A 25747-nucleotide genomic window follows, 5' to 3' on the forward strand; every position below is an offset into this window, starting at 1 on the left:
GCAGGTTCATCCGTCTTCCTCATCCACCATAACTGAAATTTTGCACTGTTGCCTTTTTTTTAATGCTGAAGAAACACTGATTTTTTTATAGCCAAATTCTCAAGTCCAGGATTTTCAACCTTTTTACAAAATACAATGGCAGAACATAGAAGCCAGGTATACACCCACATTGGGGGATTCGGGGTCGTATCCGCTTCCCCAAAATCTTGGCTTAACAATTAACTAGCAATACTAAACTCGCATCATGCGAGTGAAACAATTCACCAAAATAAAACTAAGAATGCAATATCAAACAGATTAAGTGTGGTATTTTTCAAAGTCAACATGCAACAGTGACTGAAATATGGTTCTTCCCAAAAAATTCCATGATTTCGAAATCACTAAATAAAACATTATAAAGTCGTGATTTGAAGTACGAAAAGAAAGGTCCAGGGGGGGGGGTCTTTATACTTTGATTTCTTTGGTACCTTAAAAGGTGGTTATTTTAACTCAAGAGTCGAATAGCTTAGGAGACTTTTTTCTAATATTTTTTTCTGCTTTGAATATAAAATCCTCTTTTTCTTCCGGTACTTATAATTTGCGCACAATGATTTTTTTTTTTTTTTACAGCTGAAGAACAAGTTTGGAAAAATATAAACATAAGTCTGCGAACCAAGATTAGAACATTGGAAGCTACAGTGACGACAGTGGTCAAGTATAGTTCTGAAGCATGGGCGCTCCGAAAAACAGAGGAAGATTTGCTAAATTGTTTTCCAGAGAAATTGTCTTTGGATTGATCTGGGTACCCTACTGACCGACAATATCTCATACAGTAGGCTGTACAAAAAGTGGGATTCAATCCCGTTTTCTGGGGCTATAATGAAAGAAAGATTGAAATAGCAAGGGAACGTTCTGCGGATGGAGGATGACAGATTGTTAAAGACTGCCCTTTTCAGCGAACCATCTTAACGAAAGACAGGTCGTCTCAGTTGGGATGATGTCACAAGGAAATATTTAAGGGAAATGAGAACTTCCTGGGAAGTTCTGTACGCCTGTACATAATAAGGATTTGAATAGATTGGGATGGAGAAGGAGCGTAGGTTGCTGTGTTGGCCTCAAGCGACTTGGTGCTGCAGTGAGTTGCTAGAAGTAGTAGCTGTATAGAAGTTTGGAATTGAGAAAAATTCTAAAATTTTGCATTTTTATATAATTTCTTTATAATACAATTTTATCTATTTAAGAGAAAAAGAGAATTGTTCTAGAACATATTAATTAATTTACGAAAACTGAAAACCGTAACAACGACGTTCTTGGTAAATTGGACCTACTGCCACCGAAACAGGAAAGTTTTACGGAAACAACAAGGAAATCTCAAGTTTCAGGGAAAGGGGCGGAATTGAAGGCGTTTCGTTGCGTGCATATTTGTCTGAGTTCACCAGAATTTTGAACTTGAACAGGGAGAGGAAATTCTTCTAAAATCAAAATCCACCCGCAACTTAGATAAATATAAAAAACTTAGATTAGCATAAAAAAAAGTGACAAAAAAGGATTAGCATGCTAAGATGGCGGTTATGAAGACAATTCGAAGGACAGTCACTGACGTGATTACAAAGGACATATTCAAATGACCTGATAGAGTGGAAAAAATAAAAGGCAAGTTGTTAAGCAGAAAAATCAAGATGGACCATTCCTTTGCCACATTGATTCTTTATCTTATTTAACCGACTATAGTCAGCAAATTCAGTTTAAACTGTACCTAGTTTTCCGGATTCCTATTCAAATGCCTTATTCTTATTAAGTGGCAGGTCTATGACAGATTGTCATATTTATTCTAAAACAAAATTTAAATAAAAGTCAATTTTGACCGAGAGAGCATAAATATAAAACATTCAAATTGTTTTTTACTACCCAAAACGACAAACACTCACAGATGATACTTATTTTAGGGCTGGCCTTAGCAAACAGAGTCATAGATAATTGAAAACATGTCATCTTTTCCCAAGTAACAAATGTGTTTCGTGGTAAAACGAGTCGCCATTTTTTTGCGGAATCAGGACAAGTGAGAAATAAAAGACTAAGAATCGAAGGCGATGAAAAACAGTTATCCTAGTTAAATTCAATACCTATACTCAACAAAATAACAAACTACCATAGCAACTGTTTTAAGCCCTACATTCTAATATTTTTTATTTCAAATTATTTCATGCTAATGTTGAAATAAATAAGAGTCCCAAATAGGGAAAGTTCCTTTTAAATAGACAGAGAAACAAAATATAAACACAGGCTCTAGATATTTCAATGACAGTCAATCATCCTCATCAATTCAGTTACTAACGTATAAAAGTTAAAACAAACTGTACTCCCACTAAACTAAATAATCACTTCAGGGTCAAAGCAAGTTACCGGTCCATTGACTTAAAAAGTGAGTGAATCGCCAAAACATCCCCTCTGTGTTTTAGCACCTTAGGGTCCATACACTTCCACAATTGTAATTGACTTAAAAAGTTCACTAACTGTTCTTGAATTTTGTAATAGGCCTACTGTTAATGATGTATAAATACAGTTTGTTTTAATTTTGATATGTTAGTGTATATTTGATGACCAACTGTGTCATCGAAATATCTAGAGCAGTGGTTCTCAACCGGGGTCCATGTAATATTTCCGGGGGTCCACAGGCAAAACACAACAAATTGGAGGGCCACAATGATATTTTGGGGGTCAAGGAAAAAACAACAACTCAGAACGCCCTTTATTTTTTAAAATTCAATTTCTACTGTAATTTACTGTTCACTTCATATTGTGTTCACTGTGTGATACACCGTCAACACTTCAACAAAATGAGTGCATGTCTGCATGGTTCCCTTACTGTTGTGATAAAAGTAGTTAACCATATTATTTCAAATTCTCTTCGAGACCACCTTTTTCGTGAAATCTGTAAGCAAAATGGAGAAAAGTTTGGACGGCTTGTAATACATACAGAGGTGAGATGGCTATCAAAGGGGAATTGTCTTAAGCGTTTCATTGCACTTTGGAATTCTATTGTTTCCTTTCTTGCTGACACACAACTTGGAGCAAAACTGCTTGCAAACAAATGTGATGTGTTTTACTTATCAGATATATTTGAAAGATTTAATTCACTTAATAAACAGCTCCAAGAGAACAATTCTGATCTGATATCTAGTAAAAGTGCTATTGCTACTTTTCTAAGGAAACTACAGCTGTATAAGAATAATATCAGGCGTCGTGCATTTGAACAGTTTCCTTGTTTGGCCTGTGTTAACAGCGATTTGCAAGATGAAGATCTTGCATTATATGGTGAATATTTGGAAAATATACATGAAGATATGCAAACTCGGGTTGGTGACCTGCTCGGGATGACTATACCGATTTGGGTTTCAATTCCTTTCGAAGTTAATGTTGCCGCAATAGACATATCTTTGCAAGAGCCCCTCAACGAAATACAAAGTAATGAAATAATGCATGCAAAATTCAAAGATGGAAAGTACAATATATGGAAAACAAATGATGTTGCTACAAAGTACCCTTTGCTCTGGGATAAAGCGCAGTTCTACGTTATTGCTTTTCCTACATCTTATCTTGTTGAAGCGGGATTTAGTCGTGTTTCTCAAATGTTATCAGAAAATTGCAATAGACTTGACATTGTGAAAAGGAGTGATCTTCGACTATCATTAACATCAATAGAACCAAATATAAATAAACTCGCCGAGAAGAACCAACCACAGGGATCTCATTGAATAAACATGCCTTTTCCTTTTTTTTTAATCACACACTTAATTTCAACTCCTTTTTTATCCAGTTTACATAATGTTGGAGTGAATTAAACTGCCTGAGGAGCTCTACTCTCCACGAGCTTGTGTTGCTTGCCCATGGAAGAAACATTGTAATATTGTAGTTATTATCAAAATAATAGTAATAATAATAATAATTATTATTATTATTATAGTAGAATATTTTATTTGCATTAAATTAGTTTTCATTTAAAAATAAAGTTTAATCGTTTACTATTTCTTTGATAATTAAAACCTTAAAATTTATATTAGTGAAGAATAGAAAATTGTTCTTATGTCCAATAGCTATGAAGGGGTCCACCAAGATAAAAAGAAGGGAAAAGGGGTCCATGGGTTAAAAAAGGTTGAGAACCACTGATCTAGAGCCTGTGTATATATTTTTGTTTCACTGTCTAATAAAATCACCTTCCACTATTTGGAAATCTTATTTATTTCGTCACAGAAAAGGCAGTGTGGTAATAGAAAAAAAATACCAAAATATGCTAATGTCTGTGTAAAATCCTTTTACATCATGGCCTGCAAGTTTCTAATTACCTCTGTGCCTTTGCCCCTCAGGCACGGCTACTAAATACCATTATAGAGTTTTTGATATCATGTTCCCCTTGGGTAATAACAATGTTTAATTTTCTCTTTCTGCCATGCTGTTATTTTTTTTTTTGTATAGCAATTATAAATTATAATGAAATTGAAGCTCAGTTGAGACATTCAACGGTTTAATCTAGGTCAGTTCCCTTGAGATTTAATTTGTTAGACTAAACCACATTTTTCTGCAATACATCAATTTTACATTTGTGATTACTATACAGTTCTTAATAAAAGTTAATTTGCTATTTAATAAATTACAGTTTTTACTTCAATTTCTTAAGATTCTGGTTTTACTTTTTAAGCTTTAAATTTATTAAACAAAAAAACTAGTTTTTTTTAACTAGTAAGGAGCGACATTAAAACTTAAAACGAACAGAAATTACTCCGTAGGCCTATATGAAATGGGTTGTCCCCCGCTCTTTACGCTAAAGTTTTTAATTGTTTTAAAAAGTAGAATTGTGGCAAAGAGTCAAACTTTAGCGTAAAGAGCGAGGGATTGCGGAGGGGACAACCCATTTCATATACGGAGTAATTTCTGTTCGTTTTAAGTTTTAATGTCGCTCCTTACTTTCAGTTAAAAAAACGTAGTTTTTTTATTTAATTTTATTAGGATTGAGCGTCAAAGAAACAGGTTCTAATTAAATGAAGCACTTGAGTGTGTGCAAATACAAGCACAGATTTTTGATATTGTTGCGATGAATCATATTTTTCCGTTTTCGTCCAGCCTCCTCCCCCCCCAAAAAAAAATCGTGTCTCCTCAGAAATAACACAGCGTGCATGTATTTTTAGCTCAGACTCGTCCGACGCAGTGGTCAACTGTTGCTTCCTTATACGCCACTTGACGGCAAAATTAAGTTTCAATTAGTAAGTAAAGAGGGGTTGATAAGGAAGGGCGTGGCAGCATCCCTTGTATTTTGAGTCATGCTGAAAATTATCTTAAAAGTAGACAAAATCTTGAAAACGAGTTATTTTAGAATGGAGGTCGCCTTTTCAGCTTAAAGATACATACTCCAGCATGGTCGACTTTTTTTTTATAGACGATATGACACTCAATTCGAATAAAATATATAAAAGTAAGATAAAAATATAATACCTTAGAAACGAATTTGGGCTATATTTTTGCACACTAGGAGGGGGAGGGTAAATTATAGCGGGCCTGCATGCCTAATGTGTTAGGTAAAATTATCCTACATATTATGTAGTAATAACTGTTTTTTAACTTCAAATTGGCCAATTTCTTCACCCCTACCACTAATGTCCAAATATGTAGTCTAAATTATACATTCTCCGTCTATTCTGTCACATATCTCTGTCTTATCCCACACTAACCTGAAAGAAACTAACGGAAAAAAAACCGGCATAATAATGGTTCAATGAATGAACAATCTGAGCGGTAGGACGTTTATCATACAAGTACCGTAAATAAGAACAAACAATAGACCTAAAGGTATTAAATTCAGCCTTCATGCACAATATATATATATATATATATATATATATATATATATATATATATATATATATAGGACTGAAATTCACATTTGTTTTATACATTTTATACTAAAAATGATTGCCGTTTCTACGAATTATACAATTAAAGACATATTCTGATCCATGTTCCATATATCCAGAATATATATTCTTTTCCGTTCTAATTTTCATCAGTAGTTGCTTCATAATACCAAGTTGAAACAAATCCGTGAATTTCCGATATAGTTTAAAAAATGCCCCATAGATTTTTTAAAACTACTTTTTTCAGTATTTTAATTGAAAAAGAAAACAACAAAACTACCTCCCCAAAGACTTTGAAAAAAAAAATGCCAAACCCGAACTTGCTTTATTTACCTCAAGGGTGGCCAGTCCACATAAAACTATTCAATTAATACTTTTTAGTTTATCCAGTAGTTCCACCTCAACCAAGAAAATAAAACTAGATTCATGAAATATAAAACCAGTCTTCTTATCATAAAACTGTTTTTCTGAATTAGCACTGAACATGCTGATAGCGACATTATCAAGAATTTATCTATTACAACTTGTGTTACGTCTTTCTTACGAATCCATAATTCTTCTCAGGCGATGATAATCTGCACTATCATTTATCAGCCCGTCGGTCATACTCAGACAAGGGGTCAAAGTTGTTTAAACAGATTTTTCCTTCGTACAAAAGTAAACTTCTGCCTATTTCTTACTCTTGTATTATCCAGATCACACTCGAGAAGTGCAGTTAGATTAATCCTAATGAAATATATCAAAGTATGATGAAAATATAGTACTTTAGTTTATAAGATAATATAATTTGGGCTATATATTTGCACATTAGGGGGGTGTGAGGTTAAAACAACATTACCTTCCCCCCACCCCTAATGCGCAAAATATGTAGCTCACATTAAACAAGTCCAATGCATTCTGTAACCCGTTATTCATCTTTGTGGCTATGAAACGGGTTTTCATAGATGTTACATTTAGCAACTTCTCGAGTGTGTTCTAAATAATACAGGAGTACCATTTTAAGCAGTTGTCTCCGAGCAATTTAACGTATGGGTTAAAAAGTGCAAAATTGGAAAAATGAATAACTATGGCTCAATCAACACTAATGAGCGAAATGGGCTTTCCTCAGGTAGGTACACAGGAATTTGACGCTGGAACATAAAGGAACAAACTTCATTCGAAAATATGATCAATTTTAACAAAAGGGAATATTGTGGAAACGGATATAATGTTTAAAACAAACTGTACATAATTATGAGGAAATCCAAATATTTTGGCTTCACGTCCGGAGGTCTTTATCAACGAAAAAAAAAGAACAAAACGAATTAAGCTAAATTGAACAAAAAATTTAAAGAAAAGGAAAAGAATTAACAAAAGTCGCATCTTAATAGCTTTCAATAACACTTCCACGTTATTAAAATGTGAGTCATGTTTGATTTAGCTTAATTCATTTTGTTCTTTTTTCCGTCGATAAAGTCTTCTAGACGCGAAGTTAAAATATTCGGATTTCTTTATTATTTAAAGTTTGTTGCTATTTTTGTCCAAGTTTTAATTTAAAATACTATACACTTTTTCACCACATTTTCATTTATTAAATTCTGAGAGTGTTTTCAATGAAATTATTAAAATGCGATTAAAAAGCAACAAAAAACTCGGGAAGTTTAGGCATAAAGGGAGGAGGGGCAAGACCACAGTACCTGTCCTTCGTCGATCCTGACAGTAGTACAAACACAAACTATTGAAAGCACTTGGTGTCTGGCAAAACAGCATAATAAACAACAGTGCGGGACCAGACATTCATTGTTTGACTCCTAAATGTGTGAGCTTTTGTGACAGAGGAGGAATGAGGAAGAGGATCTTTTTGAGGAAATATTGCACAATATCGCCAAGTGTTACATATTTGCTATCTGTATAACGAAAATCCTGTGACAAAGATTCTTTAGCAGTGGTATACTTACAACAACAAAAAGTCCCTCAGCCCTACTCCACATCCTCAGAAAGCTTCAAACTTCGGCTGCCTAAAGTATTTCTTTTTGCCTTTTGGGCGGCCAATAAGACGCTAGGACATATGATTGAAGCTTTGAAGCTCCAAAAGTGCAAGCGACCGACGAGCAAACCCAAAGTTTGGATTAAGAGTGGCTGACCTTAGGCAATACAATCCACAACTGCAGAAGCTATAATAGGATACCGCAAAAGACTATACAAAAAATGGATGTCAACACGCAGAGTTCAGCTGGCTGAATGCAAGCAACAGTTAACAGACAGAAAATCAGAGTTGTTCAAGCGCTTGAGAAGAGAACACCACCAGTCGACTAAGAATGATAATAATCAGTACTGGGAGAAAATCACCGAAAACATGGAAGCCACTACATCCAGATCCGACACCAGGAAATTGTATAAGTTCCTAAAACAATCAGGGGGAATCACATAGGCCAACTAGAATGTCCAACGAAAATGAAAACGGCAAGTTATTCTCAAATAATTCCGAAATAATAAACCACTGAAAGGAGCACTTTGACAAACCACTTGGAATTCCACAGCAATGGATCACAATCAGCGTTGCCATAATCCAAGTCGGTCACCCTGCAGTATTTACACAGACGTGAACATGGGTCCCCCCATGTTAGATGAAATCCGACAAGCAATAAATTGCCTGAAAAGCAAAGAAGCCCATGATCCTGATGCTATTACGGCTGAACTTTACAAATATGGAGGGACAGAACTTGTCAGCAGGCTGCACAAACTAACCTGTTGCATATGGGAAGAAGAGATGGTTCCACAGGATTGTGGAGGTTCAATCTTCTTTCCGGTCTTCAAAAAAGGATTAACAACAAAATACAGTAATTATCGCAGGACCGCACTTGTCTGAACTGCTGCCAAAATATTTTCCCTGGTGCTACGCAATCGCTTTCGTATCCAGCGCAACGTGAAGACAAGGCCCAATGAAGCGGGATTCTACCCAGACATGGGAACAATCGATCAATTATTCGTCTTAGGAAAAACCCTTGAACACAGGGCAAAACGCCACAAACCAACAGTTTCTCTATACACAGATTTTATTACAGCTTTTGATTCTGTTTTAAGGGATGGAATCTGGAAGGTCATAATAGAGAACGGAGTACCAGGCAAGATTGTCAGACTTATCCTAACATACTACCAGCATACGCGATCCCCAATTCAGTTTGGTGGGAAGCACTCCTCGATTTTCCAAACTGAGTTCTGTGTCTGAAAGGGATGTATATTGTCTCCGTCATATCATAAGTCCAATCCATGCTATCGAAGGCAGCTAAAGAATCCTCTCTGGTCGGCCTGAAGTCATGGTGTCCGGTATATCAGCTCAAGATCCTTAATTTTATTAGAACAGTCACCCATAGACGAGATTCCTGGATTCAAGTACCTCGGCTCTCTCGTAGAACCAATAGGAGGATACATGTCAGGAATTCAATCGAGAATTGCTTCAGCAACTGGAGTCTTCACCCAGCTAAATTACTCCCTATGGAACCATAAAAATGTTCGTTTGAAGAAAAGAATAAGCATATACCCTTGTTCGGTCTGTCTTACTATACGACTGTGAGATGTGGGCTCTGAAAACATTTGACGTTGTTTGAAAACGTATTTGACCATTCATGTCTAAGGAGAATCTTTGGCATTAAACTCCGTGATCGAGTCAGCACTGAAGAACTCCGAAAAAATTTACCATCAGTGGTTAGATTTAGCCACTACAACAAAGAAGACTCCGATTGTTCAGCCATACACTCCGCCGCCCATACCATACCTTCGTCAATTAAGTTCTCAGATGTGCATCTCTTCCGGGTAGGGAAAAGAGACATGGGGCCAGAAGAAAACATAGCTTGCCTGCATCAAGGCTGACCTAGACCCAATCGTTGGCTTCAAGAAGCATGGACGAAGTTGGGAAAAGTCCTGGCTCAAACTGATTGAAACACTCGCGAACGACCTAGAATCTTGGCTTACTATAATGACGAAGCTATGTAATGCCAGGGAAAGATGAGATGCTTAATTCCTACAACAAGTACATATGATCCTAAATAAGCCTTCCTAAGTTATCCCTAGCTCTAAAAAAAATAATAATAATAATATATAGCCAATCAGTTCATGAGCCCTTTCCAGAAGGATGCGTAAAAAGAGGGGCGAGAATAAAGGTTTCTCGCCCAAAACAAATTATGCCAAAAACAATTAAAATTCCATCAATTCTCGTTTCAAGTGATTTACAGAATACACTTGCAAGATTTACTTTATAACGAGATGTCCCGCACTGAGCAATTTTCAACTGAAGAGATGATAAATGTGGAACTGTATTCTTTTTTAGGTCATCTACTCTTTTTCAAAAGCAATTTCAATGCGAATATCCTGAGAAGAAAATGTTACACTTTCATACGATCACATATTTGGTTGAAAAGTGTAAAAACACTAGAAGTTTAGTTAAAAATAACAAAGGTCATCTTACACCGAGTACGCCGGCTCGTACTAAAGATGTCAAAGACTAGTTACAGCAATCATCCCACAAGTGCGGCTGTCATAGAAAGTAGGCATTCCCACCAATCTGTATATTCATTTTTATTTTTATTGCATCCTTGCCCCTCCCCTAAATACTTGGATAGAACTCTAGGCTACAGCTCAGCCTCAGTTAGACTTTTGGGTATAGCGTGGGGCTACATCCAGGCATTAGGGATTGTAACCACGGGCGTCAATTAGAGGACAGGCGGTACCTAATTCCCCCCTAGATTTAGATTTTTTATTTATGTTTTCATTGAAAAATCCTATAAAAACAACAAACTCCCCCCCCCCTAGACCTTTGAAGATACATTTTACTCCCATTACCCCTAAAGTTTCGTTAATTGAAGACACTAGTTGTTACGCATTTTAACTGAACTAAAATGAATTTAAAACTTAATCAAATAGAGTTTCTCAAAGACACACCAGGAAACGGAGAGCGGATGACCCACCAAATTTTCATTGTTCATAATTTTCTTTTTAAATGTTCCTCAGCTCAAATAGCAACCAAATAATGACGGTGAAAAGGTGAAATAAAGAAAAACAAAACAGTGAAAGGGTAAGGACAACCTGAAAGAGATACTAGATATCCATATAAGAAAGAATTGCTTTAAAAAAAGTAAAATAAAGAACTGCTAAAGAATGCCAAAGTAAAGACAAAAACGGAAAATTTGTAAAAACTCTGAATGAACTCTTTACAAAAATAAGCATAACACTATTTTTCCAAAGCACTAGCATACTTGTACACAACAGAGCAAGGGGAAGGAGAGATTTAACCACAAATCAATCCAAGCCACCAAAGAAATACCAACCGATTCGGTCTCAGAAACACGTTCTTGAAGCTATTAACCCGCCCCCCCTAGTAACTCCCTTAGCCTCATCCTTCACTCACTTCAAAGACAGAATACGTGTGATATGGAAAAAAAGGCCTAAAGAGATCTGAAAATGTACCCGCTTGGCAAAAAGAAAACCCCTTTTTACTCTCTTTCAAACTGTAATTCTTATAACAATTCTGTCATGAATGGGCCACAATGGCTGAAGAGCATGTTTTAGGACTTGAAATATTCAGATGTGTCCTGAATGCTTACAAGGTTTTGGGCTCTAGGACTGGAATTTCAACAGATCTGATCTTTGTTTTCGCAGTTACCGAGCATGAATACCTACCATTGCCAAGCGGGTGCGCAGGGGGGAAAGGTCTTCGGCTCTGGGCATGCACCCTCCCTAAAATCTTATGTTTCTTTTATTTTATCAACATTTTCTGATATTTATCACAGAAAAAGGAATAGCGGGTAGCTACAGATCTAGATAAATATTTCAATGATCCGTTTTCAATGATCTTTCAGCCTGTAATTACTTGATCGGGTCACCCGCATAAAAAATTAGCGCATCTCATGTCCAACGTATCAGTCTCTGTCAATTAATTTTTGAGTTAACTGTTCGTGGTATTTCTCCAGCTTCTAGTCTAGGAGATAAAGCGATCATCCTTGCAATTAAGCCCAGGTCAGTTGACAGTCTAAAACCAAGAGTTTCTGAGAAAAGGACAAGTGTGAAAATGTCGAAAAACAACAGTATTCTCCAGCTTGGGGTAAAAAATGCCAAATTATCGAGATTGACAATAGTGGCCATCCGGACACTGCCGTTACGACTAAAAAATTGACTTCAGCCCAAGAAGCAACATCAAATGCTGAGGTGGTAGCAGATAAAAGCGACAAATTAAACGTCGACGCTGAGCTTGATACTGCAAACTATTTTTGAACAGAAGTTTCGATTTCGGATGAAACAAAGTATGATACACTGAAAAGGTATCTTGAGCCAAATAACGACAATCTTTACCAGTTCAAGACACGGACTTAGAAATGAGAAAGTTTCAGGTAGGCTGGATAAATAAGGACGCTTTGCTAGTGTTTTTGGCAGTGCGTTTTTCTGCTTATGATCAAGCCAAAATATGATCAAGTCTCAACAAAAATTAGGGCAGCTGGTCTGGAAGCCTCACATGGATTAGAAGAACACACTGGAAGAACTTCCGAGCATCAGACTTCTACTATAAGGACATTGTTGTTTTGGGCGATAGTTTTCATGCGAATGTCCTTGATAGTGGAACTCAGGAATACTCAGAAAAGCAATGCAGTACAAATAAATAGAAAACTTCATTGTCTCATCATAGAAAAAATACTGTTGTGTGAACGGCAAGGACTTGCACCGCGTGGGGAGAAACATTCGAAAAAATTGACGTTTGTAGAGCCTTTGATGAGACAACCAACATATCAAGGTAGGGAAATATGGCTCTAGGTCCGCAATTTTTGAACAATGATATTTTTTGGATCAGGAAAAAGTTTTTCAAGTTTGCTGTTCATGAAGACTTCCGAGGTGAAAGCATCGGTCAACAAATCTTAAGTCGAATAGAAAAATCTGGTTTCGAATAAAATTATAGAGAAGAAAAGGATATGAAAGGGTCGTAAACTTGTGCGAGCATTTGTCAGGAGCCCTCATTTTCATGTCAGAAAAAAAATCCACTCGCCTTATAAAGGCCTCGGTCAATTTATCCGTCGCCCATTCCTTAAACTTGATTTTGACAGACTCGAGCAAGATCCCTGATATTCAGCACTGTATGATGGTTATTCATGATACAGTCAATTTCTTTCACTTCAGTGCCAGGCAAAGCGCTATTTTGAAAACTAGCAATGAAGTCAATTCTGAAAAGATTGTTTGAAACTCGATGGATCAAGAGACGCGATTCGATACAGATATAAAAGCCGTTCGTTGTTCCAACATTCAGACGACAACTCCTTGGTGTCGTAAAAAGCAAAAAGTCTGTTCAATAGCACCCTGATTTTGAACTATATAGTGACCCTTAGTGTAAGGGATTCTTTTTCTGGGATACACACTGAATTTATCTGAGCAGATACGACGAAAAAACACCCATATTGCCACGTGCATTCAGTGTTTCGAAAGTGTGACAAGAATGTTTGAACCTATACAAAATAAGGCGGAGAAGTTCAGTCTTCTGTTTTTGGAAGTCTGGTGCATATGCCGGGAACTGGAAACCACCGTTGACATGCCACGAAAGAGAAACGTCGTAAACATCCCACATGATGCTCCGGCAGAAGAGTCGGAAGTTTCCCTTTTCATCCCATCCGTGAGACATGTATTTAGAGGTGGTTTTTTTTCAATGAATGGGCTAAAAATCCAACTCATTAGCCGAATGGACAAATTGGTTTGGTACTTTTTAATGTCCGTCGGGATACTCGGATCAGTGGATAAGATTCAGGAAAAGTTTGCTCTAACCTTTGCTCTAGGTTACAATTTGCATTGCAGGAGCACAAGCACACATCTCTTGATATGTGCTTTTGAAAATGTTACATAATATGATGCGCATTTTATCTGATGTTCTGAAAAATATACCTCTCTCCACCCCTCGAACACAGATTTCTGTATGTTTGCCTGGCCTTGGCATTTCGTTTCGCATATTACAAGTTGAGGGTATAGCAAAAAAAGTGGATGGCCGAGAACCACTACACTAGATTAAGAGAAAAAATTGAAGAGAACTCAAGAGGTTCAGCACAGTGATTAATAGGCTTGTACGGCTCAAGACCTTCAATTTTCCCTCCTACATTTTGATTCAATTTTAGATCCATAGCCCCTGTGCTAGCTTCTCACATCTGGTGCACCAGAAGGGACCTGGAACGTCGCCTCTTTAGTTTCTTAAAAGGTTTTTGTCTGGGTAACAACTTATTTCAGAAGCTTTTTCTAATTTTGTAAAAAAAAAAAAAAATAAAGGCAAGTTCAACTCTGCCAATTTCCATACTCTCTTACTAATTTGTTTTTGAAAATACCTGATTTTGAAAATGACTGAAATTTTCCAAGGTATTAAAAAACAAAATGCAAAAGGTTAAAAATTCGTTAGTAGTGCAAACATTTTAGTGGTGTATGTCCATTCTAATATGTTCACTTACGGCATATTTTGTCATCCCACCATTTAAATATTATTTATGTTTCATAAATATTGCATCACATGAATATTCTATATTTGACAAAACTCTAGATTCTATTTGTGAAGCTATTTGACAGTTAATCTTCTGTTCAGTTTACGGTATTTTGAATCTCTTTATATCCTTTTTTACTTAGAAGGCGCATCCTTTATTGCGTTCCAGCCTTTATTTCAATTCTCATAAATGGTCTTTGGGGATCTATTTTCTCATTGATCTGTTAGTTTTGCTTTACTTAACCATACAGTAGAAACAGTTAAGAGTCAAAAAGGGGAAATTCTCAGAAGATGTTTTCTTGGGATAAGCTAGGCTGCTTATTTATTTAACTCTTTTTCGGGGGAAAGGGGACAAATAATGAAAGAAACAAGTTTTATTGATAACTTTAATAGGATGTCCCCAGAAATTCAGGATTATCTGGAATTTACAATGGGGAGGATGGCAAAAATATCGAGAAAGAGCCCAAGAGTATTTGGAGGGGGATCCCTCAATAACATTTTACAGTCTCTATGTTTTGAAAAACACCTTTTGCTGGTATTAAGCAACAATATTTAAGCAGAAAAACACCAAATATACACCCTTGGATTTTGGAATATACATAAAATTTTGAAAAAATATATAAAATCTGAAAAAAAGAACTACACCTCCCCTCCTAGATTTTTTGAATAGAACTCTTGTCTATGCCTTGCAAGTATGTAGGCTACATATCAAACAGTTCATAATAACGAAGTGTAAGCAAGGAGCGACAAGGTTCAATAGAAACTAAAACTATAAAAAATGGTTTAGATACCAATAGATACATCAGAGGAATTGGCTTATCATGCTGATTCCAAATATATAAGTTTCATTAAGTTTAGTTTTACCCATCGAAGACTAAAAGCCTGTGAAGATTTGCATTGTTTTCGTAAAAGCAAGGAAACACCCCGTAAAAATAAAGGATCTTATTGAAAATTACACCATCACATTCAGCAAATCAGAGAACCTTACTGTGGAGGTTTTGACCTTCTATCTGCAAAGATCTGGAAATTTCTATATTTTTCCGAGAAAAAATAAAAGGGTGCGTTTTTATTCCAGGGGTGATTGTATCGACCCAGTGGTCCTAGAATAATGGACTTTCCACGGGGTGAACTTTGCAGGGGAAATTTGCAATAATTCTTATAGAAAGTCGTTTTTATGTCTTTGTTCCCTTTTTCGTCTCAATTTTAGGAAGTCTATGGACATGTTAAGGGTAATTGTCTGAGGTAAATTTTCACCGGCATTGAATTGTCTATCCGTGGGAAAGGATATTTCTCCATGGAGGTGCAGCCAAATTACCTGGTATTATTAAAAAACAGTCAGAAATTAATTTAAAAAAAAAACAATTTTTTCAACTGAAAGTAAGGAGCAACATTAAAACCTAAAACAAATAGAAATTACTACGTATATAAAGGGGACTGTCATTCTCAGCACCTCGCTTTTTACGCTGTAGTTCAAATTTTATCCTAATTCTTCAAGAAAGACTACTGAGACACAAAGGCCGTTCAATTAGAAACATTAGAAGTTTATTTAAATGTATTAAAAAACTATGGCGTAAAGAGTGAGGTACTTAATGCAAGATGGAGCTAGAGCTCCTCAGGCCCGCTTCCTGCAAAGCCCCAGGATTCTTAGTACTTTCCCATAATTTCCTCTGTTTTTGCATTTTTTCATGTGTGCACATTCTCAAAAATAAGCTACTAAATATGTGCCTGGCAAGGAGGGGTCCTCTGGCCCTTGTGAAGTAAAAAGCGTCATCTGCACTTAAATTGATTCTTTTTTATATTTTGTCTTTTATAACTGATCATGGAAAATAAAAATATCGAGACTTTCAGCATTAATATTGCTGTAATTAACGTTGCTGTATTGAAAACAATCCATCTAAGCTCATCATTTATTAAAACTCTAAGCAACAGAGTCTTGACAACAATAAATACGTCAAAAGAATGAAACTTAAATACGTATTCTAAATACGTAAAATTCATCTAATTTAATGGCAGCCATCAAAAGTTACGAGCCTAAGAAAATTTGCCCATTTTTGAAAAAAGGGGGTAAACAACCCAGAAACATCAAGTGAATTCAATGAAAATCTCTCTATCAGATTCAACATACCAGAAAAGCCTACTGTAGAGGTTTCATGCTCCTATGTAGAAAAACGTGAAATTTTGCATTTTTTTGTCAGAAGAAAGATCACGGATGCGTGTTTATATAGTTATTTTTTGTTTTTGTTTTTCCGAGGAGTTATCCTAACGAACCAATGATCGGAGGAGATCAGAAGAGGGCTACGCGGGAGGATCTTCCCATGAAGGAATTTTTCAAGGGAGAGGGGAATTTTTTATGGAGGGGAAGCCGGACTCCCAGATTATTTAAAAAACGATCAGAAGAAAAACTAGTTTCTCCAAGTGAAAGAAAGGAGCAACCTCAAGACTCAAAACAAACAGAAATTGTTACGTATACGAGGAAGATTGCCCCCTCATCAATACCTCGCTCTTTACGCTAGAGTTTTTTTTAGTACTTTTAAAAGAGCTATTTATTCTAATTAAACGGCCTTTGTGATTCAGGATTCATTCTTAAAGAATTAGACAAAATTCGAACTTTAGCGTAAAGATGGAGGTATTGACGAAGGGGCGACCCACTTATATACGCAATAATTTCTGTTCGTTCTAAGTTTTAATGTTGCTCCTTACTTTCAGTTCTAATTTGAAGTGTAGATCCATTCCTGGGAGTTTCTTTCACCAAACTCGACAACTTCACAGGGCAACAGTAAGTATATATTAGGATATGAAGCAACCTACTAAAATTTTTATCGAAAATTCAATCCAATTTTCCAAACCTCATCCTAAAAAGAAATGAAAAATTTTATTCCAACAGAAAGAAATATTTCTTAGTTAATGAAAAGTCTATATTGTCAGAGAGAAAGAGGCCCAAAAGTTTTGACTACCAAGTCCAACAACATTACAAGACAGAAAAATCCCCTAAAATTGAGTTCTAACAGACTTTCACTTTGGCAAATAAGAATTATGTTAATTTACCTATTTTTTTATTGAATTTCTTAAGTTATCAAGACAGCAAACACAAAACCTGGTTCTTTAAATTGATTAAGCGGAAAGTTACACAGCCATATACATCTTAAAAATTAAGAAAAGCCTGGAACTCAATTTTCAAGGGCAAGTGGCCTATAGTAAAGAGCCATATGATTTCAATGCATTTTTCTTATTATTTTTTCCCAAATACAACTTCATTGGGAAGAAGAGACCACATAGCCTTCAGAGGGGGCTCACTGAATTAGAAACTGAAAGTTCTAGTGCTCTTTTTAAGGGCCAAACAAGATTAGAAGGGCAACCGGCCCCTCTTTCCTCCCCAAGGAGATCCAAGTTTTCGAGATAGAGATTTTGATCAAAATAGTCTAAAGGCGATCAGATACGTCTCAAGGGTTAACATAACCCCTCCTCCAAGCCTCCATTTTAAAGGCTTTAAGTTATGCAAGCTGCCTATTGTTATAATATTAGGTTTTTCAATAGGAAAAGGGAACATGCTTGATCCTGGGTCTCCAAAAGGCTTAGGTTAAGGTAAAACTTTAGGGAAATGTTGAGAGCGATCAAAACACACTATGTGTTTGCTGGTTGTCAAAAGGGCATATCAGCAATATCTAAAGAACAGCTGAAGGTATCAAGTTGAAGCTTTCAAGGTATAATAAAGAGTTACTTAAGGGCAACCAGCCTCCTCCCCACTTTAAATGCCCCCTCACCTCAACAGCAATCAAAATTTTGAAAAAGCAATTCTTACTCGAAATAGTAAAAAGGCCTAATAACTATGCCTCTAGGTATACCAAGCCCCCCTTCCCGAACAGGGACAAGGATTGTAAATTCTGCAATTTGCCCATTTTTTACATCTAGGATTCAGCGTATCTGCAATATTTTCAAAACAGATGAGGATCTTTAAGATGAAACTTTCAGGGTGTGTTGAGGAGAATATTGGAAAGTATTCAGAGTGCAACCAATCCCCCTCCTATATCCCTTTTACCTGCCCTCCACTCAAAGTCAAACAATAAAATTCTGAAAAGCCATTTTGTTCACAATAGCCAGAATGCTTTACTATTGTGTCTCTGGGAATGCCAAGCCCCCACAGCCCCCAGGGGGGCGAGAAATGTAAATTATGTAATTTTTCAATTTTTACAAGCAGGATTTACCATTGGGAAAGCGGGATTTTTTATCCTGGGTGTGTCCAGAAAGCCAAAAAGTATTGAGGTGAAATTTTAGAGAAAGTTGAGAAATGTGTTATGCTAAACCAAAAGAGACTATGTGCATGCAGGTTATCAAAAAGGCATATCTGCAATATGTAAGAACAAGCAAGGGTGCAACTGCTACTGTAACTGCAACTAACATTAATTGCAAGAATAAGTACTTGTAACTTTTACTATGACTACTTGTGATTGTGACAGCTACTATTTTTACTTGCAGCTGCTTTAAGGAAATTTTGAGTGGGGATACTGAACAAAGTACCCTATGAGCATGACTGTTGTCAAAACGGTGTAGCAGCAGTATCTCAGGAACTGCTGAAAGTTTCAGGGCATGGCTTGGAGGGGTGATCAAAAATTCATTGGAGGACAGCAAGGCCCTCCTCTCCTTGCCCTATATAGATCTTATCTCCTCAATATTTTAGGCTAAGAGCATTAACAAGAAACTGTCAAGGTTGCATGATAGAACTCCTATTGTGGGTGCAACAACAGCTTGTGTCATATTGACTGGTGCTTGAAGGGCAAATGATTTCTTGTCCTTTATAGATGCCAGCCCTAAACACTAATGGAAATTATAGAATTGCAACTTTATCCAAAAAAAAGTCAAGATCCAAGCTATTGACTATGCCCCCAGGGATACTATGCCCTCAAAACCCCCAGGGAAAGGGTTATAAATTCTGCGAGGTGCTTATTGTTTACTAACAGAATTTATCATTGGAAGGTGGGGTGGATAACTGATCCTGGGTGAGTCAAAGAAGACTAAGGGTATTAAGGTGAAACTTCAGGAAATGTTGAGGGGATGTCAAACTAAATCAAACATCACTATATGGATCCAAGTTATCAAACGAGCATATATGCAATGTCTTGGGAGCAGCTAAGGGTTTTAACTTGAATCTTGCAAGACCCCTATTGCTACTACTTATGTCACCGTAACTGCAACTACAACTATGATCACTAGCTATTGCCACTGCTTGTGACTTTGATTACAGCTACTTGCAACTACTTATGACTACTTGCAACTATGACCACTTGAGCCTGTGCCAGCTTAAAACTGCAAATGCTTGCATCTGCAACTACTTGTGACAGAGAAATCTTATGAATGTGACTGCAAATACAAATGCAACTCAACTGTTTTAACTTTTGTCTAAATTTAAATGCTGAAAAACTAGAATTTGATATCAATGTGCAATTAAGTCTAGTGAGAAGGAACCAGGTTTGGAAACAAATTCACCCACATTCACATAATTTAGCTCAGAAGAAAATGAATAGCCTACATCCCCTGATGCCATTTTTATGCTTTATTCAAAATTCAATAATTGCTAATGGGGCAAATTCCATCTTGAGCCCTAAATATGGCCCCAAAAGGTAATTTATTACCTTGTCTATAGTTCTTAGACTATGGTGCTAGGTTGAAGAATTAGTTGAAATCAAATTAGTTACATAAATTAGCTTTTAAATAGGGCCTTAAACAACTCTTATAATTTTCTTTTGGATAATAAAATCTTGCATACATCTCAATATGAATTCATTAAAGGCAGGTCAACTGATTAGCCAGTTCATGATCTTTTACTTGAAATAAATGATGCTCTTAATGGTGGTCAGATTGCCTTGGTGATTTTTCTTAATGTTGCTAAGGCGTTTGATGCTGTTGATCATCTTTTGCTTCTTATGGAATTAAAAAGTATAGATTTTCATCAAGTTCTCTCAGTATTTTTTTTTAAATTGCATCTTACTGATAGGAAGCTAGAATGTTTTGATCATGGAATTTTGTTCCTATATCATGTGGTGTTCCTCAAGGCTCTGTCAATAGATCTAACTTGTCCCTTCTTTTTACAAATTATTTGCATGAATTTTTACTGCTGTGCAAGATTTTTATATTTCCTGATAATGTAGCACCTTTCAGATCCCATTCTCATTTGGCTAGATTATTTTTAAACCTCAATTTGACACTTTTAGCTGTATTTGGTTGGTTTTCAAGGAATTTACTTGTTCTTAATGAAAAGAAATGTCAATAAACGTTATTTTCACATACGAGCACAGTTCAAAGCAGTTCTTTTTCATTTTTTGTTTGTTTTTAATAATGTTGAACTTAAATGTGTTTGCCCTCTTAAGTATTTTGGACTTTTTGCGGATGAAAATTTATCTTTCCAAGAACAAATTAAAATCTTATCACTAAAGACGTCAGAAATATTGGGATTCTTTCACAGTTGCACCATCATTTCCCTAAAAACATTTTGAAGACAGTTTATATTTCTCTTGGACACCCTCATTTCCTATACTGTACTTTAGTTTGGGCGTCTATTTACAAACCAATACAAATTTTGCAAAATAAAGCACTCAAGATCCTTTTTAATAATGATTGTTCAGCTTCAGTATACAGGTCTTCTGGTATATTTTCAATAATTCAGATCCATCTGATTTCCAATTCTCATATCTGTCATGAGCTTGCTTTTGATCAACTTCTATTAAGGTTTTCAATAATTTTTAAGACAAGCTCACAATAGCAAAATCATCCCACATCTTGTAGATCATATTTTCCATCAGAATTACGACCTATGGCTAGGATCAGTTTTAGCCTTCATCACATGGGATCAAAAATATGGAACGCTTTGTCATTATCAATTGAAGAGTTCCCAGATATTGTTCATCTTTTTAATATTTTAAAGAAACATGTTGCAACTTTATAGCATCAAGTTCTTTTTGTTTTTCTAGTTTCATTATGGAACAAGCAGTGTCAGGTTTTTATTGCTTCTCTTGTTTTATTTTGTAAAGATGTAACCATTTAAATTATTGATAAGGTAGTTGGCATGATCATTTTCCATTTCTTTGTAACAGGTAGGCTAATGCACTTATAAGGCCATATGGCATGTGCACTTTTGTTTATTAACAGTGTTTATATCTTTTTGTAAAAAAAGTTACTCTAGTCAATGAAGTTTCAGCACCCTGTCAACAACAAAACAAGAATAATAGGATGAACCAATGTTGATCATACAAAAATGTGATTTTCCTTGTTATTCAAGGTAGGTGCTGTAAGTTTCCTAGTTAGTGGTTTTCAACAATGATTCCAATTCTGTACTATTTATTTGCTGTGACAATTTTTTTCAGGGGCATCAGTCTCCTTTTGAAAATTCTTGTAAACTTGTTTTCAAAATAACATCTTTATATTAAGACTAATGAAAATAATAATTACCATCCCCTCACTAGCAGTTTTTTTTAGAAACATTTTTTATATTCTGGGTACTATGGATAGTTTTGAGTTAAAAAAAAAACAAAAAAAAACTGCCCTGCCTTGCAAAAAGTAGGGTTGCAAAGTAGCAATGCTACTTGGCAATTTTCAAATTTGTTTTAGTATTTTAAACTTTGTCTGAAACTACCATTTTTACATATAAAAATACTTTTTGCTCAAAGAAAAGCTGTCAAAATACAGGTTGTTCTGCTAAAATATTGGCATCTTTTGGAGTTCTGTCAAATTCTAATACTGGCAGCTTTGGAACTCAATCCATGCCTGACACTGCCTTTCTATCATAAAAACAACAGCAAGTAAAACAACAGGGAATTATCCTAAGACAGTGAAATTTGTCTAAACCTTAAGAGTATTTTGTTCTATATCCAAGAGCTGTCTTCAGCAAACTATATATACAAATAAAATAACACTTACAAAAAAGTGGAATTTTTTAAACTAAAATTGAAAAATTAAAATAGTCCCTGAATCATTACTTCAACAAAATTCAACCAGGATGCTAAATTAGACTGTTTTTAAAATGAATTTAAAACAGTTCTATTGATTTTGGTAATTTATCCAATTTTAGAGTTAAAAATTCCATTTTTATTATAAATTCTAATTTATTTATGCAATTAGCAGAGGATGATGCTTTGATATAGAACCAAAATATTCTTAAGGTTCAAACAAACTTCACTGTTTTAGGTAAATTCACTATTGCTCTTTTTATGCTGTTTTGAGCCAAGCTATCAACCACTAATGAAGGAAACAATTCTCACTTCATAATATACAGAAAAATTGTAGCTAATCACTTTTATAGCCAAAGTTATATATTCATGGCTGAATAAAGGATGCTTGGAGCAATTATTCCATGCATTTGAAAGGATCCCAGATTATAATCAAAGTGGAACACAAAAAAATTGAAATTAAGCAAATTGTTTTAGACAATAATGGATAAAGTATGAGTAATTCAAATAATAAAAATATTTATTAAATTTATTTTAATTTTGCATTAATGGATGAGATTTATTAGTGTATTTCATTATTTGGCCTATGTATACTTTATAATATAGACAATTTATCACCATAAAAGTTCACATCAAATTTTTTGAATTTAAATCAAGATATTTTTATATTAGAAAGGTTTTGCACTACTTTACATGAAAACTACTATGCTGATATGTTTTATTTAGGCATTTAATAGATATAAAAGCTTTGCAAAAAATCCAACTGGGCCCTGCATCTGTTTATGGCAATGCTATATATATTTCCCATACATTATTTTTTTTTGTTTCTTCAATATGTTAAGGTTGATTTATTTTATGGATAAAATATTGAGTGAGTTTGAGGCAAAAGAGTGATGCATGACAAATATAGAATTTGGCCTATACATTTTTTCATTAAAGGGGGGAGGGCAAAGTAAATTGGATATAGATGCATGAGCAGTCCACCACATAAGGAAACATGTTAAGTCCACCATATAGGGAGACATGTTAAAAACAATTCTTACTTTATAAAATGAACATAATCCTATTTGATATATTTTACAGCAGGAGAACCTCAATAATGTGCAAATATATACCCTGATTTGAATATATTTAGGGGTGGGGTTAAAGTTTATTTGTGACGCAAATGAAGGTTATATTTAGATTGAGAATGCAATTCTGGATATATATTTGCACATTAGGGGGTGGGTTATATACCCAGTTAATATATACATTCTAAAAAATTTATGAATTTCTTAGAATAACTGCTAGGATTACTGTACATAGGCTATTAGAGTAAGAATTGTTTTCTTAACATGTCTCCCTATATGGTGGACTGCTCATAAATATAAACCATAAACTGAAAGGCTTTCCAGAATGACCATCTACCATTCTCCTGCAAATCATAAAGTAACCTAACAAGGCATAGCCTAGGCATTATTTACTTAGGCTAATAGATTTGTTTTCAACAGGCCTAATTTTTGGCTACACTGATACCCAGAAGTTTTACAAGATTGTAATCAGTTAGTCAAATGTATTTTTGTCTTAACAATGGTTTCTAGGACTTATCAGTTAATCCTTGTGGTTTATTGGCTACCTAAGATCATGGCTACTGTGATGTCTAAGATTACAAGGATTTTATCTTTGTACAGAAGAGATAGCTTTTTGTTAGAATATCTGTCTAAGATTATGCATATGCTGAGAGCTGGGGTCTTACTCAATAGCAGTTTTGGGGCTCATAATCTTGGAAAGGGGGGGGGGGACCAAGTAAAGTGCATTTAAAAATGATATAACCTGAACAGACTTTTAGAATGTTTTCAAGTAGCAAAGTTTCCACAATTTCATAGTGTTTCCTTATAGACTGGAACCATCAAATATTTACCAGCCTTCTCAGGGCACAAACTAGTATTGCAGGCCTACTCTGGAGTCGTTCCTGAACTAGCCTAGGATGCTTTTTCCAAGATAGCAAAATACCCTGTCATCTAGAGTTTCACCTATTCTAGTTTGATCATTCTTTACAACTTGGATTTAAATCAAAACTAAACTTACTCAATAGAAGACGTCACGACTAAACTTTAAATTCAAAATAATCACCTGATAGACCTAGCTGAAATTGGCGTTTCTACTAGCAATATTTGAAAATCCCTAAATGGCTGGTGAAACTGAGAATATCTCTGTGAAATTCATTACCATTATCCAAACGGGATTCATTTTTTAATGAATTTGTAGGGCTTTCACCAGTTCAGTAAAATATTGAGGGCTATGACAAACTTTTTGTTTCGTTTTTTCTTGAAGGATTAATTAAAAAAAGCTTTTTCAAGAAAAGTGCTACAGTAAAGAGCTATCAAAAATGACTTTAAATAAACTCAAATAATTTTCTGAACCTAAAACTACCACAAATCACCATCAATAAATAAATCAAACCCAAAACAAGCAGAAATTATAATTTATAACTTAGTCAAACACCAAAATAAGCAGAAAGTAACACGAGTAGGGCTGACACCCCTCTCCCTATACTATGTAAAGACCAGGACATAATTTGTCATTTACTGTAAATAAAATACATCTTAAATGTTTTCACTTTTTTAGCTTTAATAAATCGAAAACTATTAAGACTTACGGGAATTAGGTTCACAATATTATATATATTAAATTACCTCGTATCCCCAAGCTGACTCTGTTTTGCAGTGAAAACCAAACTCCAAAAAAAAAAAAACATTCTAATCATGCAGGCAATGGTATTGCAGTAAGAAAGTTTTAGAAAACTCTTGGCAACGCTTGGCTAATTTTAAGACTTCACCAAACAGTTTCTGTTGTCCATGAACCTCAATAACTGAATTTTCATGTTACAGCCAAAAAAAGCACACCAACAACACCATCATTGGCGAAAGTAAAAACGTCATCAAAATTGATCAGCGTCACTTGGCTGTGGTCGGTATTACAATCAGTTAAATGACGATCAACTTTTGCTAGCAAAATATGTTTTATTTCGTCATTTTCCATTCATTCATCCATTTTCCATAGAAACCAGGATGGCTTTGACTAGTTGTCGATAGGTTATTAAAACTAGGTTAACTTTGCTGAATTGTAAAGGCATTTACAAACCGGTTCCCCAGACCATCCAAGGTCGCATCCACAAGAGCTTATGCGTGCATGATAAAGTGTTTTTGTTTCATGCCAATTATTTTCTTTCTCTGTACCATCAAAGTAGGCAACAGCGTTCCAAGAAAACAGTTCTTTTCCCCTTGTAGTAGACAAAGTTTCCTTGTGACAGGCTGAGTTACCTTTGCAAACTCCTCGAGAAATTCAAGCTCAAGCACATTCAGCTTTGGTAGGTGTAGTTTGGTGTAAACTTGACAAATCTGGTCCCATGCTTCAAAAATCCTGTTTCTACAGCAATACTCAGTATCATGTCGATAATTCCAACGAGTTGC

At 35.3% G+C, this 25747-nt stretch overlaps 1 protein-coding gene across 4 annotated transcripts in view; it reads right to left on the minus strand.

Annotated features, from left to right (window-relative positions):
• Window positions 1–25047, minus strand: part of LOC136040606 (uncharacterized) — a 138565-nt gene extending 113518 nt beyond the window's left edge. For 2 of the 4 annotated variants that reach the window (XM_065724867.1, XM_065724865.1), the window contains exon 1: window positions 6219–6333. Coding sequence is in view for 1 of the 4 variants with exons in the window: in XM_065724864.1 (XP_065580936.1) it covers window positions 24971–25041 (71 nt within the window). In the remaining 3 variants the exon portion in view is untranslated. Of the gene's footprint in view, window positions 1–6218; window positions 6334–24362; window positions 24404–24970 lie in introns of those variants that run through there. The other 2 variants (XM_065724864.1, XM_065724866.1) reach the window with 2 other exon arrangements.
• Window positions 25048–25747: the final 700 nt, after the last annotated feature.

The sequence above is a fragment of the Artemia franciscana genome, chromosome 21, assembly GCF_032884065.1.
Source record: "Artemia franciscana chromosome 21, ASM3288406v1, whole genome shotgun sequence".
In the NCBI taxonomy this organism is placed as follows: Eukaryota; Metazoa; Arthropoda; class Branchiopoda; order Anostraca; family Artemiidae; genus Artemia; species Artemia franciscana.